The 15,489-nt window shown below is 42.5% G+C and overlaps 1 protein-coding gene and 2 long non-coding RNA genes across 3 annotated transcripts in view; 2 read left to right on the top strand and 1 right to left on the bottom strand.

Annotated features, from left to right (window-relative positions):
• LOC308471240 overlaps nucleotides 1-15,489 on the top strand; it is a 213,737-nt gene that overhangs the window by 172,022 nt on the left and 26,226 nt on the right. The gene's annotated exons all lie outside the window — the stretch shown is intronic.
• Nucleotides 1-15,489, top strand: part of SCN8A (sodium voltage-gated channel alpha subunit 8) — a 109,974-nt gene that overhangs the window by 68,259 nt on the left and 26,226 nt on the right. Inside the window, exons 17-20 of the mRNA XM_080994336.1 lie at nucleotides 1,383-1,853; nucleotides 2,933-3,050; nucleotides 4,356-4,510; nucleotides 6,059-6,232. Coding sequence (XP_080850462.1) covers nucleotides 1,383-1,853; nucleotides 2,933-3,050; nucleotides 4,356-4,510; nucleotides 6,059-6,232 — 918 coding nt within the window. The remainder of the gene's footprint in view (nucleotides 1-1,382; nucleotides 1,854-2,932; nucleotides 3,051-4,355; nucleotides 4,511-6,058; nucleotides 6,233-15,489) is intronic.
• Nucleotides 12,051-15,489, bottom strand: part of LOC308471167 — a 36,466-nt gene continuing 33,027 nt past the window's right edge. The window contains exon 3 of the long non-coding RNA XR_013982739.1: nucleotides 12,051-12,142. This is a non-coding gene — a long non-coding RNA (uncharacterized lncRNA). The remainder of the gene's footprint in view (nucleotides 12,143-15,489) is intronic.

The raw sequence follows: 15,489 nt of genomic DNA, 5'->3' as shown, positions 1-15,489 counted from the left end.
TATTTTAGCCACAAGAGACTTAACAGTGTTGGTACAAGCATACATATGTGATGCACCCAAGAAAATTTCTATAATGGAATTGCAGCTGACATTACATCAAAATACATGCATTTTGTATCTCACATAGGATGGCTCTGTAGCTTTGTTGGCCCTCATATATACTACAATGCATATTTTTAAGATCATAGCATCAGTGAATGTCGGGGCATGTTTGGAAGAAAGACCTCTTTTTAAACTGGCATAAAACTTCCAAAAAGTTAAGAGCATTTTTTAAAAGGAAAAAAAATCCAAGCATAATTTTCCTTTACTGTTGCTCACATTGCAATTTTTCCTGTATTTAAAAGGATGCTGCTGAAATGCTTCAGAAAAACTAATTTTGTCTGGCTAACTCTTTCAAATATCCTCCCTTTTACCTTGACTTGATATTTGCCCATTTAACGGTTCTGTTCAAAACAAAACACACAAACGATACAATAAATTGTGCATAAAAGCAAAGGAAACATGAGAATAAAATGATCTGATTATATGATGCGCCTTAAAATAAGGAGTGAAATTAAGTCTGACCCCCATAAGACTTAAAAATGCAGTGCAATTTCCTTTTATTTTACAGAAAATTGTGTGTATATAATCTGTCTTTTAATGTGCTCAGTGTATATGAAACGTTCATGCATCGATCAGAAAGAAACCAGGGATCCATTTTGCCTGCTACATTTGGACATTCATAATATAAGACTGCTTTTCTCAGTCAAAATCCTCAATGTTTGCCTTCCCTCCTTGTTACTTTCTGAGATTCTTTAACCAGTACCCTTTCCTACCATATTTAGAACAAAAAACTTGCAAGGCTTTGCCCATGTGGTGCGGTCAAATTAATTAAAACATTTCAGATTTCTTCTTTGTAACAAACGTTGGAATTCTACAGGGCTGTCTGTAAGCTCAGGGCTGTCTGTGCGTGCTCACGTTTTATTTATTTACTCCATGTGTATATCACATTCATGCCAAGGCATTCACAGCGTTTTGCAATTTAAAATAACGGCATGCAATCTAACAGAGATGATACAAAAGGAAAAGGGGAGATAATAAGCAAATTGTTGTACCGATTATTACATAATGATTGCAATTGTTTATAATGCAAATTGCTTGGAGGTTTTTACAATTAAGTGGTATGCACATTCCATAAACAAAAAGCTAAACAGGTGGCATGAATGGCTGCGGAAGGAAATGGTTCTGGGATGGGAGGAGCCAACTGGGATGGGAGGAGCCAGCAGAGCAAGGCCCACTGCCACCAAGTAGAAGGATGCACTTTGAGGACGATATTGCCAATTCACTGAGCAAAAAGTGGCTAGAGGGAGTCTTGTCTTACAGACCCTTTTCTGCTTCTGCAGGTATTGAACCTGTTCTTGGCTTTGTTGCTGAGCTCTTTCAGCGCAGACAACCTTGCAGCAACAGATGATGATGGTGAGATGAACAACTTGCAGATCTCAGTTATCCGGATCAAGAAAGGCATTGCCTGGGCCAAGATCAGAATGCACGAGTTTGTGCAGACCCACTTCAAGCAACGTGAGGCGGATGAAGTGAAGCCACTGGACGAGCTGTATGACAAGAAGATGAACTGCATCGCCAACCACACCGGCGCCGACATCAACCGGGAGATCGATTACCAGAAGAACGGCAATGGCACCACCAGTGGCATTGGCAGCAGCGTGGAAAAGTACATAATTGATGAAGACCACATGTCTTTCATCAACAACCCTAACCTCACCGTTCGTGTCCCCATAGCTGTGGGTGAGTCTGACTTTGAGAACCTCAACACGGAAGATTTCAGCAGTGACACCGACCCCGATGGCAGCAAAGAGGTATGGAGCCATACTTGCTCATAGGCCGCACCTTCATGCCTTTGTTTTGGGTGGCCCATTGCATTGCAAGAGAGAAGCAAATTTGGCCTTCTGGCCAGAGCGTGAGGCTTTGCAGCCAGCACATTTCTCAGTGCAAATAAAGTAGGTCCTCTTTACTTTGTTTGGCAAGATGAGAACAAAGGTGGCACAGACTTTTCATGGGTCGTATGTATGACTAAGTCATTCATAATAAGAACATACAAAGAACCCTGTTGTATCAGCCCAAAGGTCCATCATGTATCATGTAATGGGGAACCAGATTGGATAGGGATAAATCTTTTTCTTTCTAGTCTGTCACTTCCTCATGTGTTCATAGGCTTTCTACATGGAGCAGAATACTAGGCCCTCTGTACTGTGTGCTTGGCTTAACACCACAATCGGTCTGCCTATGTTTCTCCACTTTTAAAAAGGGGGAAATATCTTCCTGGGCAGTGCTGGATCTACGTATAAGCTAAACAAGCTGTAGCTTAGGGCCCCACTCTCTTGGGCCCCTCCAAAAAAAATTAAAGGAAAAAAACTGGATGTACATTTCCAAAATATAAGATAAAAGACAAATAAAATAAAACCTGCAGACAGCAACAGTGTTCTGTGTTGTGTAGGCTCCTATGATGTACATATTTTGTTATGTACAAATGGCTTTAGATACCTATTAGGTCCATAAATTACCATATAGCATCTATTCAACACAAAATACAGTGAAAAATTGTTGTTGACAAAGGACAGCTGGACATTTAAAGGGCCCTATTACCTTCAGTAGCTTAGGGCCTCATCAAACCTAAATCAGGCCCTGTTCTTGGGAGATATTTGCTCCTTCCAATTGTTTCCTTCTTTACGTTTATTTCAAAAGTCTTAAAGGATGTACCATATTAAGATGGGCCGATATTCAGCAGGGGTTAGACTGGGAAATAGTTTTATTCTTATTTTATTTCTTTTCTGTGCTGCGTATTGGCATGAATGTCAACGTTGTTTAAAAAATGGAGCTCTTCATTTCTCCCGGCTCATAATATATGTGTTTGTGATGTTCTTTCCCATTGTTCAAGAAACTGGATGATACGAGTTCGTCGGAGGGCAGTACCATTGATATAAAGCCTGAGGCAGAAGAGGTTCCTGTGGAAGCACCAGAAGAATACCTGGATCCGGACGCATGTTTCACAGAAGGTGATTTTGAACACAGTGGGGCAAAATGGACCTTTTAACAATATGGCGTCCACTCAGAGCATGTTACCTCTGCAGAGTGGCCTTCCTTGATAGGGCTGACTTCAGGTTTGAGGGGGCCTTCAGCAAAGTGCCCCCTAAGACCCCTGCTGCTTAGGCAGCCGCTGTGAGATAGGCTATTACCGTATTTTTCGCTCTATAAGACGCACCAGACCACTGGACGCACCTAGTTTTTGGAGGAGGAAAACAAGAAAAAAAATATTCTGAATCTCAGAAGCCAGAACAGCAAGAGGGATCGCTGCAGCAATCCCTCTTGCTGTTCTGGCTTCTGGGATAGCTGCGCAGCCTGCATTCACTCCATAAGACGCACACACATTTCCCCTTACTTTTTAGGGGGGGAAAAGTGTGTCTTATAGAGCAAAAAATACGGTAATTTATCTCAGTGCCCCCAGTTTGGCATCACTCTGGGACATTCTGGGAAATATAAATGGCAACTCGCAGATCCAGCAGAGTTAAGAAGCTACTAGGGTTAAGCGGAGCCCCTGTGCCTAATTCCACTTTATTTTTACATTCAAAAACAAGCTAAACATTTCCTGAAGTTGTTAATAATAATAATAATAATAATAATAATAATAATAATAATTTATTTATTTATTTATTTATACCCCGCCCATCTGGCTGGGTTTCCAGAATATTAAAAAAAACAATCAAACATCAAACATTAAAAGCTTCCCTAAACAGGGTTGCCTTCAGATGTCTTCTAAAAGTCAGATAGTTGTTTATTTCCTTGACATCGGATGGGAGGGCGTTTCACTGGGCGGGGGCCACCACCGAGAAGGCCCTCTGCCTGGTTCCCTATAACCTCACTTCTCGCAGGGAGGGAACCACCAGAAGGCCTTCAGAGCTGGACCTCAGTGTCTTAAGGAATATAATAAAAATAACCATTATTAGATTTTTTTCAGCCGATCTCTTAAAAGTCTTATTAAGAAATTTGAAGGGTACTGTTGGACCAGTTGATATGGAGCCACCAGTGCATGTTCTGACTGCAGTAAATTTCGCTGCAACCTTTTATTAGAGAATTAAATCTTCTGCCCTGAGCAATACTATTCTACAGGGTCTTGGCTATGAAAAATTTAAGGTATTATGCACAAATAAAAATATTTTGTGGAGCATTGTCCTTGATGATTATGACAGCACTGGGAAAATTATTTTTTTGTAACAAAGCCCAATTAATTAATTATTTTTTTATAAAAGGAATAAGGAAATGTTACGGCTCTCGGAAAACTTGTGCTAATTTTACATTTGCAGGCTGCGTTCAGCGGTTCAAGTGCTGCCAAGTCAGCATTGAAGAAGGGTGGGGCAAGTCTTGGTGGAACTTACGAAAGACATGCTTTCTTATTGTGGAGCATAACTGGTTTGAGACATTCATTATCTTCATGATCTTGCTAAGCAGTGGAGCCCTGGTGAGCAGAGTTATATTATATTGAGTCTTCTCTATGTAATGCTCTTAGCGTCACTTTGGGGGTCAAACTAGACAATACACGAAATTTGTAAAAAAGCATTTCAAACAGCTGAGTGTGTGTTTGTTTTCAAAGTTAAAAAGCTGCTGTCAGGAGTGGCAAAGGATTGGGACCATTGAGGTTATCCCTTTGTCTGCATGCTGGGGAAGATTACCCGTCCCCAGAGCTGCTGGTCACCCAAGAATGGAAGTTTCTATTGGTGCATTTGCTCAATTTACAAACTCAGGAAATTCAGTTGTTGCTCTGTAGCACTGTAGTCTAACCCACTGACCCTTTTGGGCTTGCCAATCAGAAGGCTGGCGGTTCGAATCCCCGCAACGGAGTGAGCTCTCGTTGCTCTTTCCCAGCTCCTGCCAACCTAGCAGTTTGAAAGCACGCCAGTGCGAGTAGATAAATAGGTACCACTGTGGCGGGAAGGTAAACGGTGTTTCCGTGCATTCTGGTTTCTGTCACGGTGTTCTGTTGCGCCAGAAGCAGTTTAGTCATGCTGGCGACATGACCCGGAAAGCTGTCTGTGGACAAACACCCAGCTCCCTCAGCCTGAAAGCGAGATGAGCGCTGCAACCCCATAGTTGCCTTTGACTGGACCTAACCATTCGGGGTCCTTTACCTTAACCTTTTACCTTACCATCCAGTGCTCCCCCCTTCTTCTATGGGGGGCCCCTTGGTGTTCATGAAGGGACCTATGGACTTTTGTGGTACTAGTAACAATCATGTTTTTGTAGCGGTTGTGGTGTTGTTTTTTCCACCACAATGTTCTCGAAGTAAACACAGCTACTGGAACATTTGTTAAAAACTTAAAATGGAGCTGCTATGGGTGTTTGCTGCTATGGGTGTTTGCTTTTAACAGGGTGAAAAGCAAGTGTAAGTATTGGGTATTGGGTCTCCCCAAAGCTGCCTGAGAATGCTTTGGGCTGATGCCAGCTCTGGAGTCACTTACTATATTACTTGTGAAAACACCCTAGGTCTCTTTGACAAGCACGGTGAGCAAGTGACTCCAGATCTTTCGTTTATTTGGAACTGCCTTGGATACAATACTTTAAAAAGAAAAAGAAAATACTAACAACAACCAGTTTCTACACAACCAGAAAAGCATTGGAACCACTTTTGCATGGCCAGATCATACAGGGTAATATCTACTCGAAGGACCAATGAAGTCCAAGCAAATTACTTGCATCTTTCCAATGCCAATATTGCTCCTCCCCAAGGATTGGGCAACACTTGCATGGGAAGAAAAACCCCCCCATATAATCCAGCTGGTGTCCTTCCAAGAGATAGACAGAGATAGACTGGAAATGGCATTCCACCCACATGGAAGCAGCTTCTGTGCCTCTCCAACAATGCTTCAAGCGTTGGGAGATGTGTGAACTGTACGTTCCTTGAGAAGTCTGCGTGTCTCCCACAAGTTTTTGGACCCAGTTTTTTTATTTCTAGCTCGCTCTGCTGCCAGGAAAAGAGTGTGATAATCCTTGTTGCCTTGTTACTCCTTAGGCCTTTGAAGATATTTACATAGAACAGAGAAGGACCATACGGACTGTCTTGGAGTATGCCGACAAAGTCTTCACTTACATCTTTATCCTCGAAATGTTGTTGAAGTGGTGTGCCTATGGATTCGTGAAGTTCTTCACTAATGCCTGGTGCTGGCTAGATTTCCTCATTGTAGCAGTAGGTATCATTTTGCTTTTTCCAATCCATGCATTGGTTGTTGTTGTTGTTGTTTTAGCAGGTCTGGGGCATTCCTTTGCACAGATAAATGAGGCCCGGCAATACCGTTCCTGTAGCTTTCTAAATCTGGGCTCCAGTAACGACAGGGGTGGAGAACCTATGCCCCCACCCACCCATTGTTGTTGGACTCCAGTTACCATCAGCCCCTGCCAGTTTGGCCCATGGTCAGGGATGCTGGGAGTTGTAATCCAGCAAAATCTTGAGGGCCACAGTTTCTCCACTCCTGAACCAAGTGTTGAGAGTTCACCTATATGTGTATACATGTGTGAACAGGACCAATCCATCAAAATAGAATTGTTCTATGCTCTCTGCTCCAGCGATTCAAATTGCACGGTTCCATACTTTCACTTTCAGGCCTGCTTTTTCAGTGGAATCGGAATGTTGACTGAAATTGAGAAAAGGGCACAGAAACAGCAGACAAAGAAAAATAGTTTTGCAAGAAAATCTGCCTGCTGCTGCTACTGGCTGTCCAAGAGATAATTGAATAAGCTGCCAGAGAGATCCAATAATCGAAGTATTGGTGAATGGTGCAGTTGACAATATCTTTTGGAATCGTCAGCACCCAATAATGGTGCATTATTCGGGGGGAAATGAGAGAATAAAATGGAGAAAATTGAAATCTAAACAATCTGATCAGTTTAACAAACCAAAGACCCAGAACAAGGTATAATAATAATAATAATAATAATAATAATAATATTTTAATTAATATTTATTAAAGTTTCAGAAAAAATAAAATCACATTAATAAACAAGAGAAATTTGAAAAGAAAAAAGAAAGATACACAATAGAAAATACAAAATACAAAAAGATAAAAAACAGAAAAAAACCAGTTAAAAACAATTCCGTCTTTTCATAACTTCTTTTACATTTACTTGTTTCCCGGACTTCCTCATACCTCCCTCTTTTGTATTCCAATTCAATTTGTTTGTCCAGCAATTCCTTTCCCTCCTTTTTAATCCCAATCCTTAATCTTAATATAATATAACATTAAATTTTTACCTATTAAAAACCAATTTTCCATTCTTTTAACCTTTTTAATCCTAATCCTTAATCTTTATCTATATATAACTTTAAAATCTGTACAGCTAGAAGCCGCTTAATTTCAATCCATCATCACTCTAACATTCTTTAATTTTGCAATATTTCTATAAATAATCTTTAAATTTCTTCCAATCTTCTTCCACCGACTCTTCTCCCTGGTCACGGATTCTGCCAGTCATTTCCACCAATTCCATATAGTCCATCAATTTCATCTGCCATTCCTCCAGTGTGGGTAGCTCTTGTGTCTTCCAATACTTTGCGATGAGTATTCTTGCTGCTGTTGTTGCATACATAAAGAAAGTTCTATCCTTTTTTAACACCGATTGGCCGACTATAATAATAATAATAATAATAATAATAATAATAATAATAATAATTTATTTGTACCCCGCCCTCTCCAGCCAAGACTGGGCTCAAGGCGGCTAACAACCAGTAATAAAAACAAGTTGATTAAAATACAATTTAAAAAAACAAGATTAAAATACAACATTAAAACATTAAGATGCAGCCTCTCTTCACAGGAGGAGAAAGGAAAAAGAAAGAGGGGGAGGGAATCAAACTAATTCCAATCCAAAGGCCAGGCGGAACAGCTCTGTCTTACAGGCCCTGCGGAAAGAAATCAGATCCCGCAGGGCCCGGTCTCATGAGACAGAGCGTTCCACCAGGCCAGAACCAGTGTTGAAAAGGCCCTGGCTCTGGTTGAGGCTAATCTAACTTCCTTAGGGCCCAGGACCACTAGGGTGTTGCTATTTATGGACCTTAAGGTCCTCCGTGGGGCATACCGGGAGAGGCGGTCCTGTAGGTACGAGGGTCCTAGGCCGTGAAGGGCCTTAAAGGTCAAAACCAGCACCTTAAATCTGACCCTGTACTCCACCGGGAGCTAGTGCAGCTGGAAAAGCACTGGGTGAATATTGTTGTGCTTCACCCCAGAATGCCCAATTTGAGCTTGGAGTTCCAGTACTGATCAAGAATGAACGACATAATTGCACGTCTTCAGTATTACACCTTCCTCAAAAGCAAGGATTCTCTTTCAGTGTTGCCGGAGGAGGTGCAAGTACATGATAGATAAACTCCGCCTGCGCCAAAGCTTCTCCATCTCTCCACCCATCTGCCCTCAAGTATTGTAAGATGCTCAACTGTGTGCCTCCCTCCATGTTTTAATTGTACTGTGGGGGCAGGGAGGGAGTGGAGGAATGGTATCCTTTCTGCACGGAATATTTCTTTCCCTCCTTGTAAGAAGTGTCAAGCAACCCAAGTTTGCTTGGCCTGCCCAGCCCACATTGAATGAGGCTGAGGGACAGAGCTTTCATTAGGCTTACTTGGGGGGACACCACCAAAAACTGGCAATCAATCTCTAAGCGTCCCATAATGTTTGCAAATACCCCCTGTGTAATAGGGTCCAATTGTGAATCCTTGCAAAGATTACAGACAGAGGTAGCTCACAATGGAGATGAGTGCACCAGTCTTCAATCGCCCTGGGCCATGTCCTTGTCTTCTTTCCTCTGTCGCAGTGTAAGCTTTGAGGAAGCTTAGTATCAAACGACAAGTTTAAATTAAATGTGCACCTGCATTAGTATGTCTGTGTCACATCACAATGCCTGATTTGGGTGGCAGCCGTGAAGTGGGGGCAGGGGTCCAGATTGGGACCAAAGCATTGGTGGAAGGCTTTTAAGCCCTTTCCCCCTTTCCCACTGTTAAGTTGTGGGTGAACATATCAGACAACACAGCAATTCTTCAAACAGCTCTTGTTTATTCACAGGCCAGAACAGAACTGAACTGAAGGGTTCAGTCAGCCTGCTTATATAGAGCTCCAGTACAACGTAACTGTAACAATTTTCTAAAACTATCCAATCACTGAACGTCACTTTCGATCCTTTATTTGCATAACTATCTACAGTATCCCCCTGCTGGCCCAGGGTGAGAACTTCAGTACATAACACCCACAACCCCCCTTCTTCTCACTGCTATTTCCCTGGAAGGGTAGCTGTGATTGGCGTCGATCGCAACTTCCCTCCTAGGAAAACAGCAGCTACCAGGGACAATTTTCCTCTCAGGGCTGCAGTGCAAGGAAAACTTTAAACCTGCAGCACAGCACCATTCAACAACACAAAGACAAAAGCAACCGCCCACATGTATTTAATATAACAATTAGTTTGGCTTGTTGCTTGTAATGGATGGCAGGGGTCTCTGTGACCATACCCTGCAACCTCCATGGGCCAAGATTGCAAAATGTTCTTGTGAACTCATTCCCTCTCTTCGTGGAAAAGAACTGAAAGTGAGGTGATTTTTTTTTTTTAACAGCATATACCTTTTTCATGGACACTACTGCTATGTGATTAGAAAGAAAGAAAATGAAACTTTCAGAGACATCTACTAAAATATTTTTATATTTGGCTAAAATGAAGTGAAACAAAAATCTGCAAAGAGCATCCTGTCTTAATAGCAGGTGTTTGAAATTTTTGGTCCTCCAGATGTTGCAGAACTACAACTCCCATCATCCATGGCCATTGGCAATGCTTTCAGAGACTGAAGGGAGTTCTAGTTCAGAACAATCTGGTGAGCCAAAAGTTTCCCCACTTTTGCTAATAGTATTATATTAAGATCTCTAAAATGGCTGCATTCTTTCAAACCATGTGCAAGTGGTATTTCTGAGGTTTGGAAAAAAGTTATTCCATGTAGTTCTTTTCTGATTCCTGAAGTTGTGGGATATATTTGTGCGTCTCTTTTTCTGAGCAATGGTACATTCTGTTCCTACTGTTCTGTTTTGATTCATTTGGAAAAATGTGATTACTTTTCAGTTCCATATCAGAAACCCAACCATTATGCATTTTTTCCTGAAATTATTATTCTGAAAATTAACATTATAGGCCAATGTAAATGATCTGTTTGTTTCTTGTTAGTTTACTGCTAGCATTCAAAATTTTAGAAGGAACTGTCTTGGATATATTTAGTGCTATTTGTCTTTTCTTCCCCCAAAGTGTTTTTTTTCTTTCAGTAATAAATGTTGACTGTCTGTTTTTATGTTGGGGAAAGTTCATATCTCTAGCACGACTGCACTTCCCCTTGCTATTGTCTCAAAAGACAAGTGGAAAACTAAAATTCCTGTTAAAAGTCAAGCAGAGATTCTTTCCTTTAAACTAATTTCTCATTTTTTAAGAGTGTAAGTGTCAAGTACATAGGAACAATTACTGTAAATCACTTGAGATGCCTCATAGGAAGCAATTCATCAATGAAATTATTATTATTAATAATAATAGCAATAATAATTTAATAAATAAAATCAGTATATGCTAGTGTTGGAGGGGTTCTGGTTTTCTACCAGTATCTATTCAGGACTGGCTAAAACACAATTTTTTCACGAATTACAAAAATGATCCATTTATTAAGCACTTTTACTTCTCATTTGTTTCAGCTAGCGAGAGTTAAATGTATGTTTTCTTCACTCACTGAACTCCATGGAACTTAAAAGAGCTTCATTTTGGCTTGACCGTGCCCTATGTGAACACACCTTTTTTGGGGGGGGGGATTTTTTATGTGGCCGACTATTAATATATTGTGCTTCAATTATGTTTTTCAAAGACATTGCAAAAACATTGCTGAAGTATAATTCTGGGAAGCTTACTATTTTAACTGTAGAGCTTCTTTTATAATTTCATGGGAAATTTTTAAAGCAGGAGTGGCTAACCCATGGCCCTCCATATTTTGTTTTTGCTTTGTTTTTTTGCTTGACTATAAGTCCCATCATCCTTGACCATTGATCATGGTTTCTGGGGCTGATGGGAGTTGGAGTCCAACAACATTTAGAGGGACACAGGTCAGCCAACCCCTGGCTTACAAATACTATTTTTGTCTGTATCACATATACATGTTGAACTGTCTGCTCCTAATTTAATTTGCATTAAACTCGTGCTTATGCAAGCTTAAAACCCACCGGCTTGTATTGATTTAGATATGTAACACACTTTTCAACCATTAGGTCCTCAAAACAGCTTTAATTTCTACTAAATCCTTCCTTTATTCCCGTACTTTAGCCTTCACTATACGGTACAGTTCTACAGTAACTCATCCCCCCTCAAAACACTGCATAGCCCATTCCTCCTTTTCTTAATTGGTTAAATAAAACCCATATTATTCTTATTCTTTCAGTTCCAAAGCACTCTTACCCAAACTTAGTTACCGTATTTTTCGCCCCATAGGATGCACCGGCCCATAGGACGCACCTAGGTTTTTGGGAGGAAAATAAAGGGGGGGAAATTATTTCCCCCCCCCCCAGGTGTGGGGCTGGGGGGGGAACAGAAGGAGACCCTTCTGCTCCTTCCCCGGCTTCGCAGGACAGGCGCCTCGCTTCCATAGCCGTGCGTCACCTTTCCAGCTGGGAGAGGGTCGCGGGGCTATTCCTTAGCCCCGCGCATGCTCCCCCAGCTGGAGAGGTGGCGCGCGGCTAAAGAGGCTGCTGCCATAGCCTCGCGTCACCTCTCCAGCCGGGAGAGGCTGCGCGCGGCTATGGCAATACCCCCACCTCCCGCAAAAGCCCACAGGAGCCGCGCGCCCTTTAAGGAGCAGGCGGCTCCTGTGGGCTTTTCTACGAGGAGGGAGAAGGGACTGACTGGCTGCGTCAGTCCCTTGTCCCTCCTGAGGAAAAGCCCGCAAGAGCCGCGCAGAGCTTGTGTGTGGCTTTTGGGAGCTTTTCCTGCCTGCCTCCCCGCTGCATTCGCCCCATAGGATGCACACACATTTCCCCTTCATTTTTGGAGGGGAAAAAGTGCGTCCTATAGGGCGAAAAATACGGTACATGTCCTCAATAAGCTGGTGCCTTTAGGTATAACCCTTTGGGAGCCGTCTGAAGACTGTTGTCTCCCCAGAGCCACAGGTCTAGTTTAATATATCAAGAGACAAAACAGGAAGAAAACCAAGGCCTCCTTCCTTCTTCTACCAGTTAATTCAATATAAATATTAATGAATTGTTAGGTGGGATTTTAAAATATCTCCCTAATAAAGCATACTTTGCCTACTGAATTATCAATCCCCAGACTAGGAGAAAAGTAGGGAGGGCAGAAAGCAAAAATTATATTCCCCTTAGAGAGGCTTCATATAAAATTTGTGTCTATATCACCATAGCTGTCAACTTTTCCCTTTTCTTGCGAGGAATCCTATTCGGAATAAGGGAATTTCCCTTTAAAAAAAGGGAAACGTTGACAGCTATGCTATATCACCTGTATAAAATTGTAACATTAGCGTGTTTACCACCTGTATAAAGTACAGTGGTACCTCGGGTTACATACGCTTCAGGTTACATATGCTTCAGGTTACAGACTCCGCTAACCCAGAAATAGTACCTCGGGTTAAGAACTTTGCTTCAGGATGAGAACAGAAATCGTGCTCCGGCGGCACGGCGGAAGCAGGAGGCCCCATTAGCTAAAGTGGTGCTTCAGGTTAAGAACAGTTTCAGGTTAAGAACGGACCTCCAGAACGAATTAAGTACTTAACCCAAGGTACCACTGTAATAAAATTAGTGTGTAAATGACCTGTACCTTGCAGCATCACCATAACATGTGAAAGGGAAACATGGGAGATCAAGATTGGTCTCAGTTCATACACAGTCCCATTTTATGTTACCTTAAAAAGAGAGCGAGAGAGAAGGAGAGCAAAGATTGTTTCTATCATAGAACAGCATAAAAAACATCTTTAACCAGGATTTAGTAAATCAACCTTTCTCCATTCTAAATGCACTTACATTAAAAAAGAAAACCAAAAACCGCCTCATTCTCATATCTGTTGTCAAGGCAGGAGTCAGGATCTGGTCATCAATAACTCACAAGGTGTCGGTGAAGTTAACTCTATTCAAAGAAACAAAAGAGCTGAGACCTAGTACACACAGCAACTCTTCCCAGCAGGTCTTGCTCCAGTTGTGAGGACTGAAGGTCCCTGCCTTCCCACAACTCTCCTCCTCCCCTGGGTCTGTCCCAAGCAACTTGAGACTTCTTTGCCTTGTCTGTTCCACCCTCATTATACCTCCACAGGTTCTGGGGAGACCAGGGTGGGGGGTGGGAGCTGGTCACATCAGGAGGGGGAGACCCTCTGGCTTCATCATCAGCCCACCTGATCTCTGCCTCTTTGTCCCCCTTCTTCTCCAACCTCTGAGTCTGCCTCTGAGTCTGAACCGCTCTCTACCACAGCCTCTTCCTGCTCACTAAACCCTGTTGCCTCTTTGGCTTCTGACATCTCCTCCTCCCAGTCTGCTCTCTCTTCTCCTTCTGACCATTCATCAGCAGTCCATCTCCAATCCCCAGGCACTCAGCCTTCTTCCCCTGGGGGTTCACTTGGGGGGGGGTTTCCTCCACTGGTGCATACAGCCAGTCCCCGACACCTGTTATTTACAAAAATAAAACATCCAGTTAACCTCTTCAAAGCATAGTAAGATGTGTCTAGCAAGCTTCAACCACTCCAGTCCCACAGGGCATAGATGACATATAGACATAGTCACTCTATCGGCATGATCAGGTCCTATACTTGTTAATAAAGGTACAGGGACCCCTGACCATTAGGACCTCATGGGACAGGTGAACGACCCCAATTACACTCATACGCAGCAACCGTAGTTGCAATGCTAAGATGGGAAGTAGCCCCATTGTGTGCCTATCCCTCATGGTTCCTGTATTTAGACTGTACCACAGCAGTGTAGGAATGAACACTGCGGGTGGCGCTGTGGTCTAAACCACTGAGCCTCTTGGGCTTGCCAGTCAGAAGATTGGCGGTTCAAATCCCTGCAACGGGGTGAGCTCCCATTGTTGTGCTCCTGCCAACCAGCAGTTCGAAAGCACACCGACACAAGTAGATAAATAGGTGCCACTGCAGCGGGAAGATAAACGGCGTTTCCATGCACTCTGATTTCCGTCACGGTGTTCCATTGCACCAGAAGCGGTTTAGTCATGCTGGCCACATGACCTGGAAAACTGTCTGTGGACAAATGCCAGCTCCCTCGGCCTGAAAGCAAGATGAGCACTAAAACCCCATAGTCGCCTTGGACTAGACATAACCGTCCAGGGGTCCTTTACCTTTTTTACTTTTAGGAATGAACCACACGGAAGCAACAGCCACACTGCAAATGGTGATCTACACACTGGCCCCCAACTGACATGCACGCAGTTTCAAAGTATTATATGTTACTTTATTGATTGATTGAGTCAACACAATTTATATACCATTTGACTGCAAAAAAACCCTCTCTAGGCAGTTTAATGAAGTATAAAATAAAACACTAAAGTGCTCCATTAAAAATGAAAGAGTTTAAAACAGGTATTTTAAAACTTTCAAAAGACAATGAAAATAAACAATAGCTAAAAGGAGATTAAAACACATGTAACTTCTACATTTCTGGATAGGCTTGCCTAATCGAAATTGTTATAAGCGGGCGCCAGAAACAATCTTCTGATAATGTTTGAGGATATAGCAGGGATACGTGGGCTTTGCCTACTGATTCCATAATGCATGAAGGTTTGCTCCATCCCAACCATTTTAGCAGTGGGTTTGGGGGCGCAAGGCAATACGTCTCTCTAATTTTACACCACCATTCTTATTCACCATAATGTAAAGCATCTTACTGGAAGGACTGGTCTCCCTAGAATACTGAATTGCAATCCAGCATCTCAATAAAGAGCTTAAAACGATTTACCCCCACCCCTTAACCGCTGCACACTTTTCAGTGTGTTTCGCTGTTGGCTTCCCCCCCCCCCCCAAAGGAGGTGAGAACCTAGACGCTTCCCCTTCTCCCCTCAAATCTCTGCCATGTCACGCCAGTGGAAATGAGCAAGGCAGGCCCTCTATCTGCCCCGTCTGAATGAGAGAACTAAGGCGGCTTGTGCAGTGTGTGTATTTATCTGTATTCTTTCTCATAGGTACCTTTAAAAATTTGTCTGGCTTAATTTAATGGGAGCTGCTGGGATCCTGCAGACTGTTAAGAGGGCGAGGGTAAGGTTCTTGTCATCCGTTTGGGCTCCTAACCTTCCGACAGACCCCGTTTCCGTCTGTGTGTCTTTGCCTCTCTCTCTCTCTCTTTCTCTATCTCACACATTTTTCCCCCTTTTGTTTTATTCTTATGCCTCTCTCAACCGCATTATTTCCTTCCAGGTCGTTTCAGTGAAGTGAAGTAGGCA

The sequence above is a fragment of the Podarcis pityusensis genome (genome assembly GCF_964106645.2).
Source record: "Podarcis pityusensis genome assembly, chromosome: 2".
Classification (NCBI taxonomy): Eukaryota; Metazoa; Chordata; class Lepidosauria; order Squamata; family Lacertidae; genus Podarcis; species Podarcis pityusensis.
The sequence above is the reverse complement of the archived record's forward strand: the minus strand, read 5'-3'. Positions and strand labels throughout refer to the sequence as shown.